The sequence below is a fragment of the Camelina sativa genome, chromosome 12 (assembly GCF_000633955.1).
Source record: "Camelina sativa cultivar DH55 chromosome 12, Cs, whole genome shotgun sequence".
Taxonomy (NCBI): domain Eukaryota; kingdom Viridiplantae; phylum Streptophyta; class Magnoliopsida; order Brassicales; family Brassicaceae; genus Camelina; species Camelina sativa.
Genome location: NC_025696.1, coordinates 6,260,275 through 6,283,810, shown reverse-complemented (window position 1 = coordinate 6,283,810; position 23,536 = coordinate 6,260,275). Strand labels below are relative to the sequence as shown.

Here is a 23,536-nt window from a genome sequence, read left to right as displayed (position 1 = left end):
TTTTTTTTTTTTTTTTTTTTTTTTTTTGCTGATTTCGTCGAACAAACTTTGTTTTGATGATTTTGTGTGGGCAGGTGGAATTGGAGCAATACCCAACTGGTCCTCACATTGCTTCTCGTATGCTTTTCACTGTAAATTCCTTTCTTCCTCTGCTCAAAAGTTTATTGCTTTTGTTGTTTAGTTTACATACACCTTTTGGGCAATGAGGTTAATTTCATGCTTTCTGTGGTCTGTGGAATGGATCATTCTCAATTGGGCGTTTTGCTTGACTCTTATGTTTAATTGGGTTGAGTCATAAAAGGCTAGTAATGATTGAAAATGTAATGTCTTTATATAGTTGCTATTGCTTAGTTCCTGTTCTTCAAGAAGCCTGAAGTGTGTGTGTGTGTGTGTTGAATCTGTATCCTTGTTTAGGCAGAGAATTCATATGGAGACATAACTGATAAGGTGGTTGCTGATTTTGGATGTGGCTGTGGTACTTTAAGTGTTGCTGCTGCTCTTCTAGATGCAGCGTGAGTTATTTATTATTCATCTTTTCTCTCATCATTTCATCAATGCATCTAATTATTCATCCTCTGTGGTTATCTATCTGTTTGGTGCTTTAAAAAAAACAGGTCTGTGATTGGATTCGATATCGATCCTCAGTCTCTTGAAACAGCAACACTAAATGCAGAGGAGCTTGAGGTTCTTTTGTTTTTGAAGTTCTTCTTTATGTAAATGAGTCTTCCTTTTTGGTTGGTTGCAATACCGTTGCTATAAATTTGTTAGTTTTGCAGGTGGAGATAGATTTCGTTCAGTGTGACATTACAAAGTTAGAGTTAAAAGGTACAATCTCCTTTTCGTTCTGTAATTTAGTCAAGGAAAAGAAGAATCCACTGATGACATTTTTGTGTCTCCATGGATTGTTTTAGGCCAGATTGTGGATACTGTAGTAATGAACCCTCCATTTGGTACACGTAAGAAAGGAGCTGACATGGAGTTTCTCCCTGCGGCAATGAAGGTAATAAACACAGGAAAGCAAATCTCATATTTACTGTTTTCTTGATTAGAATTACTCGATTATATTTTGTTATGCAGGTCGCCTCACATGCAGTCTATTCCTTGCATAAGACATCTACCAGAGAAGTAAGCAATGCCTTCCTTCTTCCTTATAGTAGTAACTACTTACTATTCACGCTTAATGCATTTCTTGCTACTAACAGCCTTTACATTCTCGCAGCACATTAAAAGGGCGGCGTTGCGTGATTTCAATGCAAAAAGTGCTGAAGTTCTGTGCGAGGTTGGGCTTAAAAGATTTGAAAGTATCGTATAAAGCTCTGATGTGAATGTGTCTGATCATTCCGACTTATTCATGTTGTTCTCTTTTGCAGCTCCGGTATGACTTGCCAAAACTCTACAAGTTCCACAAGCGAAAAGAAGTTGATATTGCTGTTGATCTCTGGCGTTTTGAGCCTAAATAGAACTAGACCGTCTCACGATCATGTAATGTTTAGCTTTGTGTTAAGATTGATAATACATGGAAGGATTTTTAATATGAAAAGTCAAGTTTTATGAATCAACCTCATCTTCGTGAACAAAAGTACAGCTTTACATTGAAAATAGGTTGCAGCTTGTCTACAAAAAGAAGGGTAAGATTTTGCTTGTAGTTCAACAAAAAGCAGTCCACAGCTGGGAAATTGGTGTCTCAGTTGTCTTCTCCATAATGTTGCAAACCTTCTGACTTTGATGTTTTCCCCACGAGTAGCGTCCGGCTGCTTTACCAAATCATTAACCAAAACACCGTCTCATGCGCTTACACATATCAGATTAGAGACCAACCGGATTAAGCAGTGCTTGCAGTGTTAAGATTGTTTTGATAAAAGGTTAGAGACCACTGCTTGTAGTGTTAAGATTGTTTTGATAAATGTTATATACAAACAAAGGGCGGTTGTGAGTTGAGCATGATACAAATTGTTTCATACTCCTAAGCAGTGAATTTAGTGATCTCGGATAATAATAATCGACATCAATGCCTTGAGATCAGATACAAAAAGCTTCTTCAACGATGATTCCAAAGATGATTGTAACTTTCACAAGTCTGTTAGTTTGAGTTGAACTTGTGTTACACTGTCTTAATCCTCTTTACCATAAATTATAATATGCTTTAGTTGAAGAAGAAAAAGTCAATGGAAGTTCTTGAAGACGTCACACAAAATTAAAGAACGACTCATTAAAACTTTTTCCAATAGTATAGTTCAAAGTTCAAACGGGTTTTGTTGTTTTGGTCTCGTGAATAGTATAGTTTGTAAGAAGATTGAAACTTTTGAACCAAGTTGTGGTCATTTGAACTAAGTTGAAATTGAAAGCTTGAAATTATATCATGATGCATTGTAATAGTATTACAAGAGTAAGTCGTTTTTTAGTTATTTATTTTGTTGATGTATCTATTTCTCCAAACCCAACAAAACAATGAGTAGAGAAACGGAAAAAAAAAAAAAAAACACCAACGGAGAATATATGTTCTAGTAGTACACACAGTATCAATCTTTTTGATTTGAACAAACTCAAAAGTCGAATAACTCGAACTTAATTTAAAACCAAAATGTCCCTCCTAGTAGAACATTATACAAGAAAGTCAGAATAAGAAAATGACGTGTTCGTAAACTTTGTATTAACATAATACTACATTCTATTTAATGTAAAATAATTAGCAGGATATCAAATAATAGCAGAAACAGCATGGATGCCAACTGAATTGAAAAATAAAAACAAATCAGCCAATCGATCAAATCTGTACTATCTCAAAGATTGTTAAAAAGTAATCATTCAGAAAGGAAAGAAGAAAGAGTTGGAAAGGTATTAGAGTATTATAGTTAATTTTGTGATATAATATATGGTATTCGTATGGTTGATGGTGGAGGAAGCTTCATTGAACATGTACAAAATTCCTTAATTTAATCGCTTATATAAAACTAAATCACTAGTAAAGATTCAGCATCAACGATTCTCAATGATTTAATTATATCTTCTCTCACGTGGGACGAACATTTCGTAACCTTATCGACTACTACTACATACTCATTTATATCTTACATAAACAAATTTAACAGAATCTCTTACGTACTTTGACAATTACTATATATAACTTAAGGGCTAACTCATCATATTAGTAATGCAAATTTTACTGGAATTAGAAATGGATAGTCCTTTAAGTGGTTCAGTAAGTATAAGTATATATAACTTAACTCACACACACTATCATATCTAAAGGCTTGTTATCCGAAGGAAGAAACATAACACTTTTTCTATGCGACCACACAATTTTTTTTAAGAAAACCAATAATAAAATGTGGGTAAACAATGCCATTAAACAAGAACAATATCAGAAAACGATACATTAAAAATTGAAGACTTATATAATAAGGATTCTATATATGATCATATGAGTCCAATAATTTAGGCATAACCTTAAAAATAAACCAACATGTCCATAAGCCCATATCCAAGGATAGATCACGCAAGACAACTAGCTAGGGATGTAGGTTTTAGCTGCAAAATTCCATTTTAGTTTATTTTCATATATGCTTTGGAAGAAAGAGAATGAAGACCTAATCCATTTTTGCAATAACCTAATAACCATATTTAGTTATTATGAGATTTCGGAGATGACGACGTCCATAAATTTGTTTATTGTTGTTATACAACTTCGAAATATTTGCATTTTTTTATGTGGCTACGTAAACAAACGTACTAATACGAATTTTAGATTTGTGAAAAATATAAATAACACGAATGTTGTGCATACTTAACTCCATATATGTAATGATGATTGATGAACGAACCAATAATTTTGAGATTTTTGTTTAAGATTGCGCTCTTTATGAAGTATAAAAATGTATCAGTACTCCTCTTTGAAAAACATGATTCATTTACCGGTGTGGCCACCAATTATCAATCTTAACATAAGATATAGCTTGCTTAATAGTTTATGGTCAACTTTATCATTCTAAAATAGAGCAAGATCGAAAGAAAAGCAATGCAATTGTATGCAAATGCAACTAAACTATATTATATATAATTAACAAGATGATCATGTAGACAAATCATATCATTGTATATGGCAGTATAATATATAATCTAAAGTGAGTTTGGTAGACAACTAGATAGAGATGACCTTGGAAACTGCGATATCAGCTTCCTGAATCTCTGAAGCCCTTGCATGTGGAGAGATGCTCTTTCTTTTTTGTCAAACACTTCGCCTTTTTATTTCCTTTATCTTTTCTCCTAAGCTTAATTTAAAAATCAAAACCTTTTTTACCTTCACAAGTTAAATAATTAAGTACGATATAATGTATAATAATAATAACCTTAAGAACTTTAGATGTGAACACATGACTCTTATTATATTGTATACGGTGCTTGATCTAGCGCCACAAATAAGTCAACACAATTTGAATTTGTTAAATAGTCTCAAATTATATAGTATCGACGTCTGCATTACATTCTGCAAAATCGTAACGAAGACCAGGATAAAAACAATTGCCAGATAAAATACATCACATGTGTAAGGAAATCTTCAGAATACTTTATTTATATAATTTGATATAGTTGTTGAAATTGAACAGCCAGTTGGTTTTTTGGTACATAATGCATGTGTGTTTATGTGACCAGGATCTCCTTTATTATTAGTCTCCATAACTGAAGCCAAATTTATTTGGATATATACCTTAATAGATATCTTTAATTAAACAGTTAATATGATATGACTATATGTTGTTGGGATACAAACCAAGTCCCACATTAAAGTTTAAAGGGACTATCATTAATATATAAAGGGTTAGAGTCAATCTACTAATTGCCAATTGGTTTTTACTAGTAAGTCCAAGATAAGTCCAAATTTAACATGGTATCAGAGCCTAAAGTTAAAATTCTGATGGACCTAGAAAAATGGATACGGACATCCCTCTTGTTAACCCGAGTAATAGGGGCCCAAGAAGGAGTTTATTATCAGTCCAAGTAGGATCGGTTTGTGATGGAGTTATCATCTCGAGGAGGCATGTTAATATCCCACATGTGATCTTTGGTTTGAAGAGGAGATTGTTGGGATACAAACCAAGTCCCACATCTAAAATTTAAAGGAACTATCATTAATATATAAAGGGTTAGAGTCAATCTACTAATTTCCAATTGGTTTTTAGTAGTAAACCCAAAATAAGTCCAAATTTAACAAATGTTATCTTATTATTACGCCCATGCGTCCATGATCTACACGTCTCTTGCTCGAGTACAGAGGATAAATTTTTAATAAACGACCGCTGCAGGTTAGACTGAAGACAAAAACTTTTCTTTAATTTGTAAGAATTAACAAAAATAGGATTGATAATATCACCTCCTTTAGAAATTAAAATATATTTAAAAAACAAACAAATTCATCCACTCAATTATACTTTATGTATGTTACGTTTTTTGTTTTTGGAATGCATCTTCTTCTTAGGTTTCATTGATATGCGTAAGTAATTATTAATTGTTGATAGTAATTAGGGTTAGATCTTTATAGTTCTCCTTTAATAGATCGCATCTGTACGTATATAAAAAAAGTTGGTCTCTGATTTTGATATACTTTGTAATACCATCAAGGCATCAAGTCTAACTAATATTCCTCAAAAAAGCTAAAATACTGTTATAAAAAAGAAGCTAAAATACGATCACATCCAGTATTTTATCAAATTATGTCAAATCAAAACGAAATATTGCATACTTAAGGATGAATTATGATATAGAATGGAACTTTATGTTTGATTGGTTGTCAAGGTAAGTAAGAGGATCAATAAGATTTGATTTGGACTCATATTTTATAAAAGAAAGTATTTTAAATTATAATATGACAACATTTAAAGAAATATACAGAAAGAGATATAGACAGTAGTGTAATGTATAGTGTAGCAGGGGGATGCATGTGCAGAAAATCTACGGTAGATATTATATAATGGATTTAAAACTAATTTTTGGTGTTATATATGCTGCGATCGATTATTATATAATGGATTTAAAACTAATTTTAGTGATTTATATCAGTGTTGTTGTCTCGTTACGTTATCATATGAGTTCAAACACGTATGTTTTAATGTTTATGACATCTGAATTATAAAAAAATGTGGTAGTAAACGGTGAAAGAGAAGTTTTAAATTAAATAATTAAAAATATTGATATCACACTTGTATCGTAAATGTTTTTATGTCCAAAACATTTGCTTTAGTTATATCGAACTTGATAGTCTTGTAGACCATTCAAAAGTAGTTATCACTGCGAAATAGAACGGATGTGATCTACACGACCGTCCGACCGGGGATATCTAAAACGTGAAACTAGTAAGGAGAGAACTCGCGAGATCTATGTCCGCAAGAAGAGGCCGAAGCCGGATCATTATCTCGATAATTTTTAGCATGTAAAAATACAACTACTGTGCCATTCAAAATCAAAGCCTATCTATTGATTAAACATATCACTAAAATATTAATTTGACATATTAATCAAATTTAAAGTGGCGTCATTGCTAAGAAAGAATATTAATTCGTTAGCATCTGACCTACAAGTGGCACACACCTGTTAGTTCCTTGTCTTTTTAAAAATGTGACCCTTTTACTAATTAAACTACTTATTTATTGAGTTTATATATATTAAGGCTAGGAGAGATGTTCGGGGTATCACATGATTCACGACATAAGTATATTGTAATTAATAATTACTAGTTTGGGCTAATAAAATAGGATAACCATAGCTAATAGAAATAATCATGTTTTTTATATAGTTTGTCCTCTATACTGTAGCTAAAACTCGTCGGCTCGTATTTATAAAGGAGCCACACCAGCAGAACTGAAGACATTTTAAGAGGCTAGTTATTAGATAATGGTTAGTTAGATAAATGTATACACTCAATGTCTACTCGATCAGTGTCTTTAGAAAGTATAAAGATAACTCAATTTGCTGATATAAATTTATTTATTTGTTGGTTGATATGAACTGTTAGACTCTCTTTAAGTTTTATATCTGATTACAGAAAACTGTTAAACCATTTTTTTGAAATTTTGTTTGCATCTTTACGAAACAAATGGAGTGAAAAATCATTTTTGGTGTGCCACTATTCCAAATCCGAGAGGGCATGGACCGAGTGCTATGTCACTGACTTGATAACCAATTAATTGTGATATAGAATTAAAACACGTTTAAAGAACATTTTATTTGTTGGCATGGTGACAACTCCTTTTTTTTTTTTTTATAATGAAACCATTTAACTCCTTTTTGAAAAAGGCAAATAACATGTATATATAATATAAATATGCATATAAAGTACACACCAATAATAATTTCTATTATTTTAGAAATAATATATTTTCTATTTTACAAAATATAGTTTCGACACGTCTCATATAAATCAAAAAGTAATTGTTGTAAAATATGACCTTATTTAATGTAATTTATTAGATGATAACGATTCAAATTCAAAAAAAAAGTAGCTTTAAATTAAAATAGACAAGATTTTTTTTAATAACACTTTTCGTGAAACGGAACAAATGTAAAATTATGGAAGACAAAATTGAGATTCTTTTATTTTGTCAGTGTATATAATTTTGTGTATAACATAATAGTCTGTCTTATTTAAAATTTAACTAAATCTTCACATTTTAATAGTTTCTTAGGTTTTGGTGTGTACTAATTAAAAACTGGGCATTCTTTTAGTAGAGAGTACATAACTTACGGGACTATAGTTTTTATATGATAAAAGGCATTAAAAACAAAACAACATTTGTAGCTCATGGGTACATTAAATAATAGAGAATGTCAAAACTATGATGTATTTGTGATTGAAATAATTTTTTGTAATATTCTTACTATATACACATATCTATTTGGCTTGAAAATATTTGGGTTCGAAAATAGGCATTTTTCTAGAAGAAAAAATTTCACGGATCAGATTTTGATCAGATTAGAATTTTGGTATGTATAGTTTACATTCAAAATTATTTTTATTAGAAATGTTTACAATATTATTGTTTTCTTACAAAGTGACCATTAAATTATAATCATAAAGTAAAAAGAAACAAAGAAATAAACTATCTTTATGGTTAAATATTAAAATTATGAAACACAAAAAAGCTCTGAAAAATTATTATGAAAACAAAAGAAAAGTGTAAGTGTTGCAACTATAAATTAAGGTTGGTGATGTACACACGTGTACAATAAAGATACTACAAAAAGCTTCAATTTTTTTTTTTTTTTAAGATGAATATTTTGAAACTGTAATTTGAATATGACTTTGACTCAAACTATAATATATATGTACTAATTAAATTATATTGAAGTCATTTTAACGTTATATTATATAGTTCGATTGCTTTCCTTTTCTGCTTTTCTTGGTGTCTTTCTCGACAGTACATACCCTAAAAAGTTAAAATACGAATCTCAAAGCTATATATTTATATCTAATTGCTGCCCCAGAAGATACCATGATTTATTGTTATATATGAATACGCAATAACGTTAAACCAAGTATAGTACTTTGAGAAAGCTTATGATCGATCGGCATAGAAAAAAAGAAAGGAAACACGGTCTCTAATTAGATTATAATACGTTTCTGATTAAAAACGTAATACTATGATGTAAGTTTACAAAATCATCAATAAAATAAGAATAAACATATGTGTTAATTTATAATTATCCTACGTGGACCGTAAAGAGTAAAAGAAAAATACTAGTAAGTTAGTGACCCGTCGGCTATTCGTTTGTGTAATTATGAAGAACAGTATTGTATTATGCTCCGATCTATATATATTAAAATGTAATTGTATTAGTCTTTTGCGTTGGAAGTCATCCAAAACCGAGGAAAAAATGAAAAATATTACTATAAAATCACGATTAAAATATTGGACAATCATTGTAATTAATAAATGTATTTTTTTCTTTTGTCAGAATTAATTGTGAATCAAATAAGGGCATAAAATCTATGTAATGTATGTATGTGTGTATGTGTGTGTGGGACGTATCTAATGAAATCTGGACACAATCTGATCCAGCGATGCAGTAGTTACTGATCTTAATAACAAACCATTAAAAAGATTTTTTTTTTTTATTGACAAAAAGATAAAATAAAAAAGCTTATAAAGAAGAGATCACCATTAGAGATCTCTTCGATTCCTCAGCTCAAAGCTAACCAAACCAAACCCCACACACGCACAGAAAGAAAAAAAAAAACAATTTTCTCTCTCTAGCAAGACTTTCTCTCTCTAGTTCTTGATTATTATTAATATTCCGGTGAATAAACCAAGAAATGGGTAGTAGTTTTTTCGGGAGACCAAAAATGGGTGGATCTTCGTCGTCGTCACCAACATCTTCTTCTTCTTCAAAAAGAGGGAAGAACAAGAACGGTTCTGACAAGCCTAAGCAGCCACAGAGAGGTCTCGGTGTGGCGCAGTTAGAGAAGATTAGATTACACGGAGAATATAACTGCAACAGCTTCAATACTTACCCTTCTTATCATCCCTCATTCAATCATCATCAGGTACAGATTTCACACACATATACATATCTACATAGATCCATGTGTATATATATAGTCTAGTAGTAATGGTTTTTATAACTCTATATTAAATTTTTTAGAATCTTAGACCGTGACACCAATGATTATTTTGATTGGTATTTTTCTTTTTGATCATGAGAGCTAACTGTATGCAATAAGAATTTTCTTACAGCTAAGGCTTGGTGAGGAAGCATATTCGCGTTTATAGCATAACAACATGATCAGATCATTCATGATTCATCATATATAATGCAAAAAAAAAAAAAAAACTGTTTTCGTACGTAATGTCTAAATCGAATTGTAGAATGATATATATTATATTTACAGATTCATCATGCATTTGTTTCATCTTTTTTGATCGAAATGGGCTATACTAATAACGATCGTGTTTGTGAATGTTGAATAATGTAGGATGATGTGAGGATGCAAGTAGGATATCAATCCATACCAACTTCATCACCATCCTTTACATATGCATCATCATCACCATCATCGGTTCCTTACGGCTTTCACCCAAACATGATGGTACGTCTATGTTGTATATGTGTATATCCATAGAAATCGTATCTAGTNGAAAAAAAAAAACAATTTTCTCTCTCTAGCAAGACTTTCTCTCTCTAGTTCTTGATTATTATTAATATTCCGGTGAATAAACCAAGAAATGGGTAGTAGTTTTTTCGGGAGACCAAAAATGGGTGGATCTTCGTCGTCGTCACCAACATCTTCTTCTTCTTCAAAAAGAGGGAAGAACAAGAACGGTTCTGACAAGCCTAAGCAGCCACAGAGAGGTCTCGGTGTGGCGCAGTTAGAGAAGATTAGATTACACGGAGAATATAACTGCAACAGCTTCAATACTTACCCTTCTTATCATCCCTCATTCAATCATCATCAGGTACAGATTTCACACACATATACATATCTACATAGATCCATGTGTATATATATAGTCTAGTAGTAATGGTTTTTATAACTCTATATTAAATTTTTTAGAATCTTAGACCGTGACACCAATGATTATTTTGATTGGTATTTTTCTTTTTGATCATGAGAGCTAACTGTATGCAATAAGAATTTTCTTACAGCTAAGGCTTGGTGAGGAAGCATATTCGCGTTTATAGCATAACAACATGATCAGATCATTCATGATTCATCATATATAATGCAAAAAAAAAAAAAAAACTGTTTTCGTACGTAATGTCTAAATCGAATTGTAGAATGATATATATTATATTTACAGATTCATCATGCATTTGTTTCATCTTTTTTGATCGAAATGGGCTATACTAATAACGATCGTGTTTGTGAATGTTGAATAATGTAGGATGATGTGAGGATGCAAGTAGGATATCAATCCATACCAACTTCATCACCATCCTTTACATATGCATCATCATCACCATCATCGGTTCCTTACGGCTTTCACCCAAACATGATGGTACGTCTATGTTGTATATGTGTATATCCATAGAAATCGTATCTAGTACAAACTAATGATATACTCATTACATGGTTGTTCTTAAATGCATATCTTTTTAGATTTAGAAGATATTTAAATCAGATTCTTATTAACTTAGATCGAAATCATTTTAGCTTCAAATATCGCATCGTAATTAATAACAAAATCTTCAGTTATATTCGTATTAATCATCATTGTTTTCTATCTATCAAAAAAAGTAAAAGAATCTCAAACAATTTTATTCCGTTCTACCAACTACTAATTACTAATTATAGACGTGAAATTAAACAAATGGAATAAGATCCATGTAATTTAAACTCGGAGGAAATTATTTTTAATAAGTCAGATTTCGTCAATGAGGTTTCTCATTATTATTTTTTGTGATCTCACAGATGAATGCAAATAATGATCAATACGAGAGAACAACAATAAGATACGGAGATTCTCAGCCTCACGTAGCACCGAGGTCCGTACTCATTGTTATAGTTATTATATGATTATATGTATAAACAATAGTATTTTAGTTTACATGTTATGTTGTTGATATACATGCATGTAGATGTTTTTGTGACATATTTAAAACAAAAGCTAATAATTGTTCTATAACACAGTTGGAACCCGAGCTACGGCATCTTGGAGAGCCAACATTTTGTGGAACCAAACACAACCAGACACTTCTTACACGAGGTCATTATTTATACATATATACTGTATTTTATATTACCGTATTTCTTAAGAGATATAATGGTTAGTAAGTACTTAGATTTGACATAATCGTGTTTGTTGTCTCTCTGAATGATTTTTTTTTCCCCAATGGTTATAGGATCCGAGAAATATATCGTTGGGATCGAGTATTCAGGACTTCGAATCGAGTGAAGCAAATGAGCTAGATTTGGAGTTGAGATTGTGACTTTAATTAATGTATGAACTCATGTTATTGAAAAAGATGCCATGGATTTGTTATACATTCAAAGCAAATTAGAGAAATAATATATAGGTCATTTGATTTGATTTATGGCCTTATGGGGTATCAAAAATTTTCATATCAAGATGTTTTTTTTAAATAATATATAGAGTATATTTGTAAATTAATCTACATAATTTCGTATAAATCTTGAATCACAACGACGGTCAATGGAAGGCTTACGTAATCACGTCTTCTTGCCTCGTTTCGTCTATTAGAATCTCCCTTAATAGAAAGTTGTGCACTAGTGATATAATTTTCTAAGACAAAGAAAATTGTATTCTACATTTACGTATTATGTAGTAAAAAAAAAAAGTGTATATGTAGTAGTTGAATTATATATACAAACTAAGCAGCTGTATATATGCATTAGAAGACAATTCTTATAAACCAACTATATTAATTCATTTAAATTTTACATTGGACCAGTAACAATAAAAATAAAACTTTTATCAAAATTAAATGATCAAACTTAAGATAAGTAGTATATATAGATCATGTGATAAAAGAAAAGAATAAGAAAAAATGCTTTGAAGGGGATGATGATTCCTCTAGACATTGTTCAGTGGGTATAAACTTGTAAATAGAGCTGGCTTTCGTATGTAAATCCAAATTAAGAAAAAGACTCAGAAAAAGGTTAATTCGGATAAATTAAAATGTTAGCCATATGCTTTTATATGATTATATGTGTTGTAAGAAGAGCCAACAATGGTACGACATCATCGAAAAAACGATGTTGATTGATTACTTTTGTGATTAAGATTAAAATTAAATCTTTATCTAAGAATCTATCAATTGGTTGGTCTCTGTGGTCTCTAGTGATAGATTGAAAATAAAAGCGATACACAATAACTTTGACTGATTGAGATTTGGTGTCATTGATCTAATAATGACAAGAAATGGAAAAAATGAAACTAAAAGTTTAGACTATATAATTATGAATTTTTTTTGCTCGTACAATATTTGTCTATTTACCATTGATCGAGCTTTATCATGAAGATAATAATTATATAATAATATAAGAATATATCAATACTATTCAACACCCACCGAAAGTGATTATTCTTGATTGATCACTAGATCTGATTACTTGAACCATAAAAAAAAACCTTAAAAGAAACGTTTTATTCATGTTTTAAACTAAATTTGATCTATCTAAACTAATCTTTGTTTACAGTGTTATAGTTCACCGTTGACGAATTTTTAATGTTTTTGAATGGGGAAGATACAAATCTATATATGTCCAATCTCTGTCATGTTAACCGAAAACAATCAGAACATTAGATCTGAAAGTCGAATCGAAATTAGTCAAATTATTCAGCTTTTTCATCCTAAGTGGGATATAAATACGTATAATCATATGCACAAATGCTCAATGGACTTAAACTCGCTTCCTGTCTGATAATTTGGACGCACAATGCTTAATAGCTAAATTAATCCTATGTTTTCCGAAAGGGCTTTGGACTTTTTGTTTGATGCCCAAAACAAACTAGTCATGAACAAGTGATATTTGCCCCCAAAAAAAGAAGAACAAGTGATATAAATAATCCTAATTGAGCATTTTCTTAAATGATCATAAGTTTTATATAAATAAATAATTTTATAGATTTCTTTATTTGTAAAAAAAAAAAAAAAAACAGTTACGCTTATTATAACCTTCGATTTCTCTATTTTATAAAACAGCACTTTTTTTTCAAGTAACATGTGTTTTTTTTTTTATCTTCGATATATAGATCATAATTTATATGTATATATAAAAAATGCCATAGAAAAGTAACCTAAGATCACTCGCATATTGCTTGTTTGACAAAAGTAGGCAACCAAACAAACAAAAGAATGATTTAAAGTCCAATGAAACGAAGAGAAGAATCTCGAGCTCTTATATCAAACCTGATTACAAAATGAGATTATAGGGACTAAAATAGATCGGCTTTGACCCAAAACAATATACTATATGATTGTAATTCAGATTTTAATTTTGTTTGATATGGCATGAAAAATATAGAGAATGGATCGGAATTAGAGAAGTTAATGGCAAGGTCATAGTGTATATAGTCTTCCTCACGTATATTACTATATTCCTCTGCTTCTACCACAACCGCGTGAGCCAGCTAACAAATGTCAAACTTCATTTTTCTCTTTTCAATATTTCATTATAGAAGATCCACATGTTGGTAATTAAAAATTGAGATAAATACATATTCATAGTACCTTTCCAACATAGCATTTTATTTATGTAGTGGTCTAATTGTTATGTTGTGTAGTTCATGCATACACAGTTTATTAGGTGCACGTCATTGTCAACATAATTTACTTTTTTAGACTACGTCAAAAATTCGTTTTTCTTCGAATTCGGTATATATAAATAAAGCCCTCTTCATAACCAAAATGGTGATCGAACGGAGTCCCAAATCCAAAATATTTGAAACAACAATCAAATTCGTAAAATGGCAGGTCTCCGAGCGAAGACGTTAATGTTCATTCTGGTGGCCGCGTTAGCCACTCTTGATCGCACATTTGTCGAGGCAGACTTCAAGAAGAATATGATCGTTACATGGGGTAAAGATCATATTGGTATGACTGGTGACAACCTTCGTCTTGTCCTAGACAAATCTGCAGGTATATATGTAACTTCAAAATCAATATATTTAAATCTAAATAATTGAATACCTTTTAACAAAAAAAAAAAAATATATTTAAATCTATATAGTTCATGAGAAACGTGATAGATAAACGCTAAAACTGTTTTGTATGTGTGAGTGTGCAGGATCTGCTATTCGATCAAAGGTGGCTCATTTGTTTGGAAGCGTAGAAATGCTCATCAAACTTGTGCCAGGAAATTCTGCTGGAACCGTTGCAGCTTATTACGTAAATAAATAATACTACTAATATCTTAAACTTTATAGATATACGAAAAATTATTAGTGTTTTTGTGATTTAATGATGGATTAATTTTCTTTAGTTATCATCTACGGGAAGTGCACACGATGAGATAGACTTCGAGTTCCTTGGGAATGCGACTGGTCAGCCTTACACAATCCACACCAACATATTTGCTCAAGGGCAAGGAAACCGCGAGCAACAGTTCCGGCCCTGGTTCAATCCAACCACTGGTTTCCACAACTATACCATCCATTGGAACCCATCCGAAGTTGTGTAAGTAATTAGATATTAGGGCGTTTTCTTAAGTCTTACAAAACTCTTAAATCTTTCTTTTGTCTCTTTTACCAAAAAAATAAATGGTTTCTATATATCAACGAATTATACCCACCCAAAAAAACATAACTAGTACTAGTTGATTAAATTTCTTAATGTAAAGCAACATTAAAGTACACACACTTGATAATTTTTGGAATCATTTTGATCATAGCCTTATGGTTTTTGAGAATCTCAAACGATTGCATATTTTGCATGTACTGATACGTATATATAAAACCTAACTAAAATGAACTTGATATGTTTAACATCGTTTGTTTGCATATTCTTTTCATGATTTTTTTTTCTTCTATAAAATAAGCCATGCCACACAACTTTATTATATATAGGTGGTTCGTGGATGGAACTCCGATCAGAGTATTTAGGAACTACGAGAAAGAAGGAATCGCATACCCAAACAAGCAAGGAATGAAAGTGTTTGCGAGTCTATGGAACGCAGACGATTGGGCAACACAAGGAGGACGAGTGAAGACTAACTGGACACTAGCACCATTCGTGGCCGAGGGTCGTAGGTACAAGGCAAGAGCATGCTTGTGGCAGGGACCGGTCAGCATCAAGCAATGCGCAGACAAAACTGTACGGTCTAACTGGTGGACATCACCATCGTTTAGCCAACTAACTCCATCGCAGCTGACGAGGATGCAAAAGATAAGAGATGGGTTTATGATCTATGATTATTGCAAAGACACTAACAGGTTTAAAGGTGTTATGCCTCCGGAATGCTCCAAGAGGCAGTTTTAATATAATGAAAGTTCCATTTTTTGTTTTTTGTTTTTTGTTTTTTTTTAAAATAATTCATTCTTCCAAATCTCTCTGTCTTTCATGTGTGATTCATCTATAACTTGAATTTGTGCAATCTTAATAAACAAGGAGAAGTATTTTTCTTTTTATGCAAAAAAATAAAAGCTAAAAAAAATCCAAACATTCATGGCCCTAATTTATCCATTTCGGAGAAATTTACTGAAGTAAAAAAAATTATATATAAACAGACTTATTTTCACATACATTATACTATCTATAAAAAAAAAAAAATTTCATGTTGGCGAAAATAGTAAAAAATCTATTTTTGGTTGAAAATTAGAAAAAATAATAAATATTTCGTGTTTTAAAAGCTATGCCGTAACATGATGAAGCCAAGTAGATTTTGTCAAGTAGAAAAAATAATAAATATTTTGTGTTTTAAAAATAGTATATACGGGGTTGGTCAAGTAGATTTTGTCAAACAAACTTCATTACAATTGATTTCGGTTTGGTTTTAATGGTTTAGAAATTACAATTGATTTTGGTTCGGTTTACATTGGTTTTGGAATGAAGAAACCAAAAAAAAAAAAGTCAGGCGACCGCAAATTTCAGAAAAAAGTGCGTCGAATAAAATAGGCATGATTTTGGTAGGTTAGAACCCACAGGAATTGGCTACACTCGCGCAACTCGCGTTTTGTGCGCGTGGGTAAGAAATAAAGCCTCGTGATTGGCTGAAAAAAAATAAAATAGTAGCTACCCTCCTCCTTCGATATTAGCAATATAAATTTTGTTTTCGTCTTCTTTTCTTCTCTCATTTGATTTTGAAGAAGAGATTGCATTATATAATCTAGTAAGGCTGATATGATGAAAAGATGAGAGACGACCCTTTGCTTCCATGTCTCATTGAACGCCGCCGGTGAGAGAAACAGCTATTCCAATTGTATTAACTAGGTTTTGCCGACTTAACAGTGATGTAGTGTTTAAAGGGTTTGAAACTAGTAGTAGTTTCAATACTAGAACAGAGCTTCTCAAGTAAATCTTTCTTATGGGTCTATTGACCAGTCATCATCAGGCATGGCCTTATGCAATCATCCATTGGAGAATAAAAGTGAGCTTTTTTTTCCCCCAATTGTTAAGCATTAAGCTGCATTTACATTCAATTTGAATTTTCAGTTTTGGTTTCACCATCCTCCTAGACTAGGGTTGAAATTGAAGATTGGATCATTCTGCCCTCAGTGTCTTTGCATTAATTTAACTTTAAATTGATCAGTGAGGCAAGCTTTAAGCTCCCTAAGATGGTGCTTTTAATCCAAATCATTCTTGAAGGAGGGAGTATGATTCTGAGTCTTTTTTTTTTTTTTGATCAAAGAGGTGTTATCATTCTATTAGATAGAACATAACATACAGGGCATAGATTGTTTGGGATACATTAAACATAAAGCAATAAAAGTACAAAGATAGGTAATAGCAGTCGATGTAAAGAGCTTGAGAGCTATGAGCCACATGCTATGGAGCAGTGTGGAACTTGTAAGATCAAAGCAAACCGATGCAGACTCCATGAGCAGGTCAAAGGAGTATAAAGCCGCTGTCTTGAATCTTCGAAGACTTGGCGGAGATGAGAATGACAAAGCTACGTTGCCAAAGGTTCTAGCATGGGCGTTGTTGCTCTGATGACCGGTTACTACAACGGTAGTTGATGGTCCAAAGTTGATAGGGTAGGCCTTAAGAGGGTTGCGGTAACCACTACTCTCTTGAGTGAGGGTCATAATGCCACTAACCTTTAAGGTTTTATGCAGGGACTTCAAAAAGTAGCAGAGATACGGTTTAAGGATCTTGAAGGTTTGGTAAGGTATGAACAGGACAATGGTGGAGCACCGGTAATCCCTACTCCAAAGAGATGGGATCATAATGCCAGCCTGCACCAATTTGCCTTCATATATGAAAGCGTCCCTAGGGTATCCAACTAACAAGGTTTGCAAAGAAATCCTATGCCGTTCTAGCAACAATATTGATTTAAGGTTCAGAAGCAGTCTTCGGGCTAAAGGGACCGTTAAACTAAACAAAAGTTGCTTAGGGTGGGAAGGATTAGAGTTCAGCTCAAAACCGGATACATACTGGTGTCGACACAAGAGATTATCAAACAACCTAGAGGGAACCAGTGATCTGTTCTCGAGAAATACTCGACTTGACCAAACAGACAACATCGGTGCTAACAGGTTTATGCTTGATGTAACATTATCTAAATCGGGTCGGACTAGGTACTGAAAGCATGAAGACTTTGGTTGCTACAAGGCTGGTCTGTAGGACTCTGGAAAAGAGGTTCACATGTAGAAACCGTAACGGAGATTGAGTGACGTGAGTGTGTTTTTAGAGACTCTTTAATTAAAGAAGAAGTTATTATCATATCTATTAAGAAGATTTGGACTTACCCTTTAATAGGAAAGTAGGTCATAAGAGGTCTCCTATATATTATATTATTGGACAAACATGTTGTTTGGCCGTAAAAAAAAAAGAATTTTCAGAACTAAGCGAATAAGCTTTTAGGGTTCTTAGGGATTTTGGTTAGATTAAGAATTGGTCAGTGACAAGTCATGTTGACTGTGTGTAAATCTGATTAAACATATCTTGTAAGATTGTTTAAGTGATTCTTAATAAGAGAAGAAGTTCTTTTCAATATTGGCTGCATCTTCGTTTTTACAATTGGTATCAGAGCGGTCAACCGACGAGAGCTCTATACTCGCTACAGGTTGAAATCTTAGGATAATGATGCAGTCGGGTAATGAGTTGATGATGCTTCAAAAGGCTGTGATCTTGGATGAACAAAGCTATGGTCATTGGAAGGTCCGCATGGTTCAGTTGATCCGTAATCTAGGTGAGGATGCTTGGATGGCTGTTGAAGAAGGCTGGGAGCCTCCATATGAGAAAACCGAAGCTGGTGATAATATCACTAAACCTAAGGCACGCTGGACAGTGGAAGAAAAGAACTTGTCTAAATACAATGCTAGGGCTCTTAATGCTATCTTTGGAGCTATTGATGATGATGAGTTTAAGCTTGTTCAAGGTTGTGAATCAGCTAAAGATGCTTGGGACATTCTGCAGAAGACTCATGAAGGAAACTCAAGTGTCAAAAGAACAAGATTAGACCAACTTGCATCTCAATTTGAAGTCTTAAGGATGGATCCAGAAGAGTCAATTTCACAGTTTAGTGCAAAATTGAGTGTTATTGCTAATGAAGCAAAGAATCTTGGTAAGATCTATAAGAATACCAAACTGGTTAAAAAATTAATTAGATGTCTACCTTCTAAGTATGCAGCTCATAAAGCAGTTATGAGGGTATCTGGCAACACAGACACCTTGAAGTTTGAAGATCTTGTTGGTATGCTAAAATAAGAGGAGATGGAAGTTGCTGAAGAACTGAGAATTCATGATAAAGGAATTGCATTCAAGGCAGATGACATGAGTGATCAGTTGCAAGAGATAAAAGATAACATGTCCTTGATGGCAAGAAACTTTGGAAAAGCTCTCAAGCGTGTTGAAAAAGGACATGGACGAGGGTTAGCTCGCTGGAATCAAAGTGCTACAGAGAGGTCTTGTTCTAGGCCAAATATATCTGAGAAAGAAAAAGCTGATCGGAGAAAAGAGATTCAATGTCTTGAATGTGGTGGTTTTGGTCATTACAAACTTGAGTGTCCAATGGTTAAGCGCAAGGAGATGAAGTGCTTTGAATGTAGAGGGATTGGACATTTAAAATTTGAATGCCCAAACATGGTGAAAGGAAATAATAAGGCATATGTTAGCTTTAGTGATTCAGAATCATAGAGTGATGCAGATGAAGAAGAAGGACGAATGTTGAATCTTTTTGCATACAGTGCTAAAAGTGATGGTATAGCTGATGAAAGCTCAGATGATGATGATGAAGAGTCAATTTCAAAAGAGAGCTATTGTATTTTGTATGACAATTGGGTTCAGTTGTGTAATGAAAAGCTGTTACTTGTCAAGGAAAAACTAAAATTGGAAGCCAAGGTCAATATGCTAGAAGAAGAATGTAAGTCTGAAGTTACAACTTGTAAGGAGCTACTTCCTGCTGAAAAGGAGTCGCTTGAGAGAAAGTTGAGAAATCTTCAAGAACTCTATGGTTTGGAGAAGGAAAGATCAACAAGCCTTGAAAGGGAGCTGAATGAGAATCACAAGAAGATTAGGATGTTGAATAATGGTGGCAAGAAGCTTGATGAGATACTATCTATGGGAATTGTAGGATCTCAACATCAAGGTCTGGGTTATCATAAAGAGGAGACTATTGAGCTGTTGTCTCGTGATAAATCAGTAAGTTTCGTTAAGAGCAATGTAAATCATGAAGCTGAGTCAAGTATTCTGGAAAAAGTGGTACAACAGAAGGTCTCTGTAGCACCAACCCAGAACACACGACATCAACATATATCTTCTCGTGAGCGAAAATGTTGGACTAAATCCAAGCGAGGACGAAGGGTTTATGAATGCTTTCATTGTGGTAAAAGTGGTCATGTGAGATCTTTCTGTTACAAGTTTAAGAACAAGATCAAGGAGCTTTGGATGGCAAGAAAGTGTTTTATTGATCCCTTTCATTTTTCTAGAGTCTGGGTGGCTAAAACGGATTTGTACAATAAAAATTTCGAGAATGATGAGACAAAGTATGATCAAGGTTGCAAAGAGTCTGAGGAAATCAACCTATGCTGCAATCTCTCAAAGATAATCACTGAAGAAGATGTTGGAGTTGAACCTGAGGTTCTACAGAAGCATGTTGCAGAACCACCTGTACAAGAAAACGTCACAACGAATCAATCAGATCCAGTAGTGCTGATTGGAATGATGAATTGTCATGAGTCTTAGCTATATCTAAACAGTTTCAAAGTCATAAGAATCACTCTGCTGCAGTTGCGGTTGTTGAGCAAACCTCTCATTGTCAAGAAGTGTTGCAACATTGTTATGTTTCAAAGGTTGAACCTAAGGATAGTATAACAGCTCTTGAAGATTATTTTTGGTACAAGGCATGATAGGAAGCTTGTTGTGTCTCCCTGCTTATATGTCTTCATCCTTGTTTTTATATGAATGTGCACTCACGCTGGGGGAGTATGATGAGATGGTGATGTCATAGCTGACTGTGGCTGAGGCTTATGGTTTTGAAAGATTCTAGTACTATTCACATCTGGAGCTTGAGTTGTCACATTCAGATAAACAGGGGGAGAATGAAAGCATGAAGACTTTGGTGGTTACAAGGCTGGTCTGTAGGACTCTGGAAAAGAGGTTCACACGTAGAAACCGTAACGGAGATTGAGTGACGTGAGTGTGTTTTTAGAAAAGAAGTTATTATCATATCTATTAAGAAGATTTGGACTTATCCTTTAATAGGAAAGTAGGTCATAGGAGGTATCCTATATATTGTATTATTGGACAAACATGTTGTTTGGCCGTAAAAAAAAAAAGAATTTTCAGAACTAAGCGAATAGGCTTTTAGGGTTCTTAGGGATTTTGGTTAGATTAAGAATTGGTCAGTGACAAGTCATGTTGACTGTGTGTAAATCTGATTAAACATATCTTGTAAGATTGTTTAAGTGATTCTTAATAAGAGAAGAAGTTCTTTTCAATATTGGCTGCATCTTCGTTTTTACAGGTACCAGTTCAGGGTTACGACATAGTTTAACCAAGGTAAACTATCTACCAGGCAGCTAAGATATGAGTGGAGAGCAGACCTGGGCCAGGGAGGTATCGTCGGGGAAAAGGAGAACGCCGGGTTTGTTGAATTCTCCATCAAGATCTTTCGTGGCTCCCGCATCAAAACAGAGCTCCCGTCCATCTGCAGCCAAGTAAAACACTTGGAGAGTGGATGTGAATCCGAGGAGCGGAGAGATGTTGTCGTTGATTGTGGGAAATGCCAGATCGAGGAGTAGAAATCAACATTACTAGGGCGGTCAAGGGTTTGTGGAGGCGGTTGCAAGATCAGAGAATCAAGCTCACCGAGAGGGATGGACGGAGGTGGAGAGAAGAGGGGAACGAACTGAAGCTTACGCACTGCCGGGGTCGAGATCTGAAATCTCAAAGGGCCTCCGGTGGAGAAAATAAGAAACAAAAGAGAGATGAGCGGAGAGAGGAAAGAACGAAGGTAACAGATCCAGAGCCCAGCGGCGCCGATCGGTCTTGATGCTGCCGGGGGAAGCATCCTTGGTGGTTGTGCCAGAGAGGATATCGGCTAGGGCGAACTAGCTAATTCTACGTATGATTCTGAGTCTTTATCTTTTCTTATTCTGCAGTTGTTGGAGGGATTGATTATTCAGTACAATGCTAATTTTGTGTTATGTGTTAGCGGTGGTCTGCAGTTGGCATAAGATGGTTTGGAGTGGATGGAACAGAGAATGCTTTAGTGATGGATTTGTAAGGGCCAAGTCTCGAAGATCTATTCGTGTATTGTGGGAGGAAGTTCTCACCAAAGACGGTTTTGAGATGTATGACATGAGTTTGAACTGGGGACATTAATTGTGTGATACTAGTACTAGCTATCAGTTCTCTTGACTACTAATACATTGATCATCTGATGTGCTTCTAGCTGACAAGAGTAGAATATGTACATTCCAAAGGATATTTACATATAGATATATTGTAGTTTTTCTTTCTTCTGATCTGATGAGCAAAAAGATTACGTGCCTTTTGGGCACTTTACTGAGATTTCTGCAGTGGTGAAGCTCTTCTAGACGAGGTTGATGATCTGAATGGAGCTTTTCCATGAACAGGCTTACTATTTCACACAAAGGCATGAAAGGTATGTTAACTAATTCCTTTCGAGATTTTCCCAAATAACAGACTTCACCTTTGTATAAAATCTTGCAACCGGACGTGTAATTTGGTTTCTTGTGATTCATTCTTATAAATTTTGTTTTAACTTGCTCTGTTCATACTAATGTGTAGATCTGAAGGGGCATAACCTGGTTTGTAGCTTGATCAACAACATTCTTTGCAGAAAAATCAAGATCCAAGATTGAGCAGAGGTGTCTTTAAAGGCTTAAGTCAAGAATAGCTTGCTTGTGACAGGGACTGGTTTAGGTCGCTGCTAGCGAGAAGTGTTGGTTGCTTATGTGGTTATTGCCAAATGCCAATAGTCCAACAGGTTTAAAGATGTTTGCTTCCTGAATGTTGCTCGGAGAATCAACTATTCTTTCTTTTTTGTTTCTTTGAATTATTTCAATCTATTGTATGGGATTATGTGTGTCTGACTTTTTTTATTCGATTTTGTGGAATGAAAAAAAAAAAAAAAAAATCTATTTGTGTGTGTCTGCCACACCTAGAAATTAACGATTTGGTAGAACTTGTGGATTTGATTTTTTTTTTTTTGGCTAGCTAAGATTTTGGAACCTTTTGCATAAAGGAAAACCAAATAACGTACCATTGTGGCAATATGAAATTACGATAACACTCTCCGGTTTGATATGGTAAGATTGGCGGACCCATAATGGTGCAGTGGTTAGGTGTACAGAATTGTTTTTTTTAAAGACGGCTCAAGCCCCCGCCCCCCCCCGGCCCCCGGGTCCATGTCAGTAAGTCACCGGCGTCAAACAAAAAAAAAAAAAAAAATATACCT

At 33.6% G+C, this 23,536-nt stretch overlaps 3 protein-coding genes across 4 annotated transcripts in view; all 3 read left to right on the top strand.

The window, feature by feature from the left end:
• LOC104730449 (methyltransferase-like protein 5) overlaps positions 1-1,555 on the top strand; it is a 1,707-nt gene extending 152 nt beyond the window's left edge. Inside the window, exons 2-9 of the mRNA XM_010449610.1 lie at positions 75-131; positions 415-512; positions 615-684; positions 777-825; positions 912-1,000; positions 1,078-1,125; positions 1,220-1,279; positions 1,371-1,555. Coding sequence (XP_010447912.1) covers positions 75-131; positions 415-512; positions 615-684; positions 777-825; positions 912-1,000; positions 1,078-1,125; positions 1,220-1,279; positions 1,371-1,460 — 561 coding nt within the window. The 3' untranslated portion in view covers positions 1,461-1,555. The remainder of the gene's footprint in view (positions 1-74; positions 132-414; positions 513-614; positions 685-776; positions 826-911; positions 1,001-1,077; positions 1,126-1,219; positions 1,280-1,370) is intronic.
• LOC104730448 (protein SPEAR3-like) lies at positions 9,211-12,032 on the top strand. Of its 2 annotated transcripts, none has more exons than XM_019234034.1 (5): positions 9,211-9,535; positions 9,965-10,078; positions 11,402-11,475; positions 11,621-11,696; positions 11,833-12,032. In XM_019234034.1, the coding sequence occupies exons 1-5, from the start codon at positions 9,305-9,307 to the stop codon at positions 11,917-11,919; spliced, it is 582 nt and encodes a 193-aa protein (XP_019089579.1). In that variant the 5' UTR covers positions 9,211-9,304; the 3' UTR covers positions 11,920-12,032. The 2 variants fall into 2 exon arrangements, with proteins under 2 accessions (XP_019089579.1, XP_010447910.1); XM_010449608.1 differs by lacking the exons at positions 9,211-9,535; positions 9,965-10,078 and adding exons at positions 10,127-10,445; positions 10,875-10,988.
• On the top strand, positions 14,359-16,077 carry LOC104730447 (probable xyloglucan endotransglucosylase/hydrolase protein 26). The gene is made up of 4 exons (XM_010449607.2): positions 14,359-14,592; positions 14,741-14,841; positions 14,936-15,129; positions 15,519-16,077. Exons 1-4 carry the CDS (start codon positions 14,421-14,423, stop codon positions 15,928-15,930), a joined length of 879 nt encoding a protein of 292 aa, XP_010447909.1. The 5' UTR covers positions 14,359-14,420; the 3' UTR covers positions 15,931-16,077.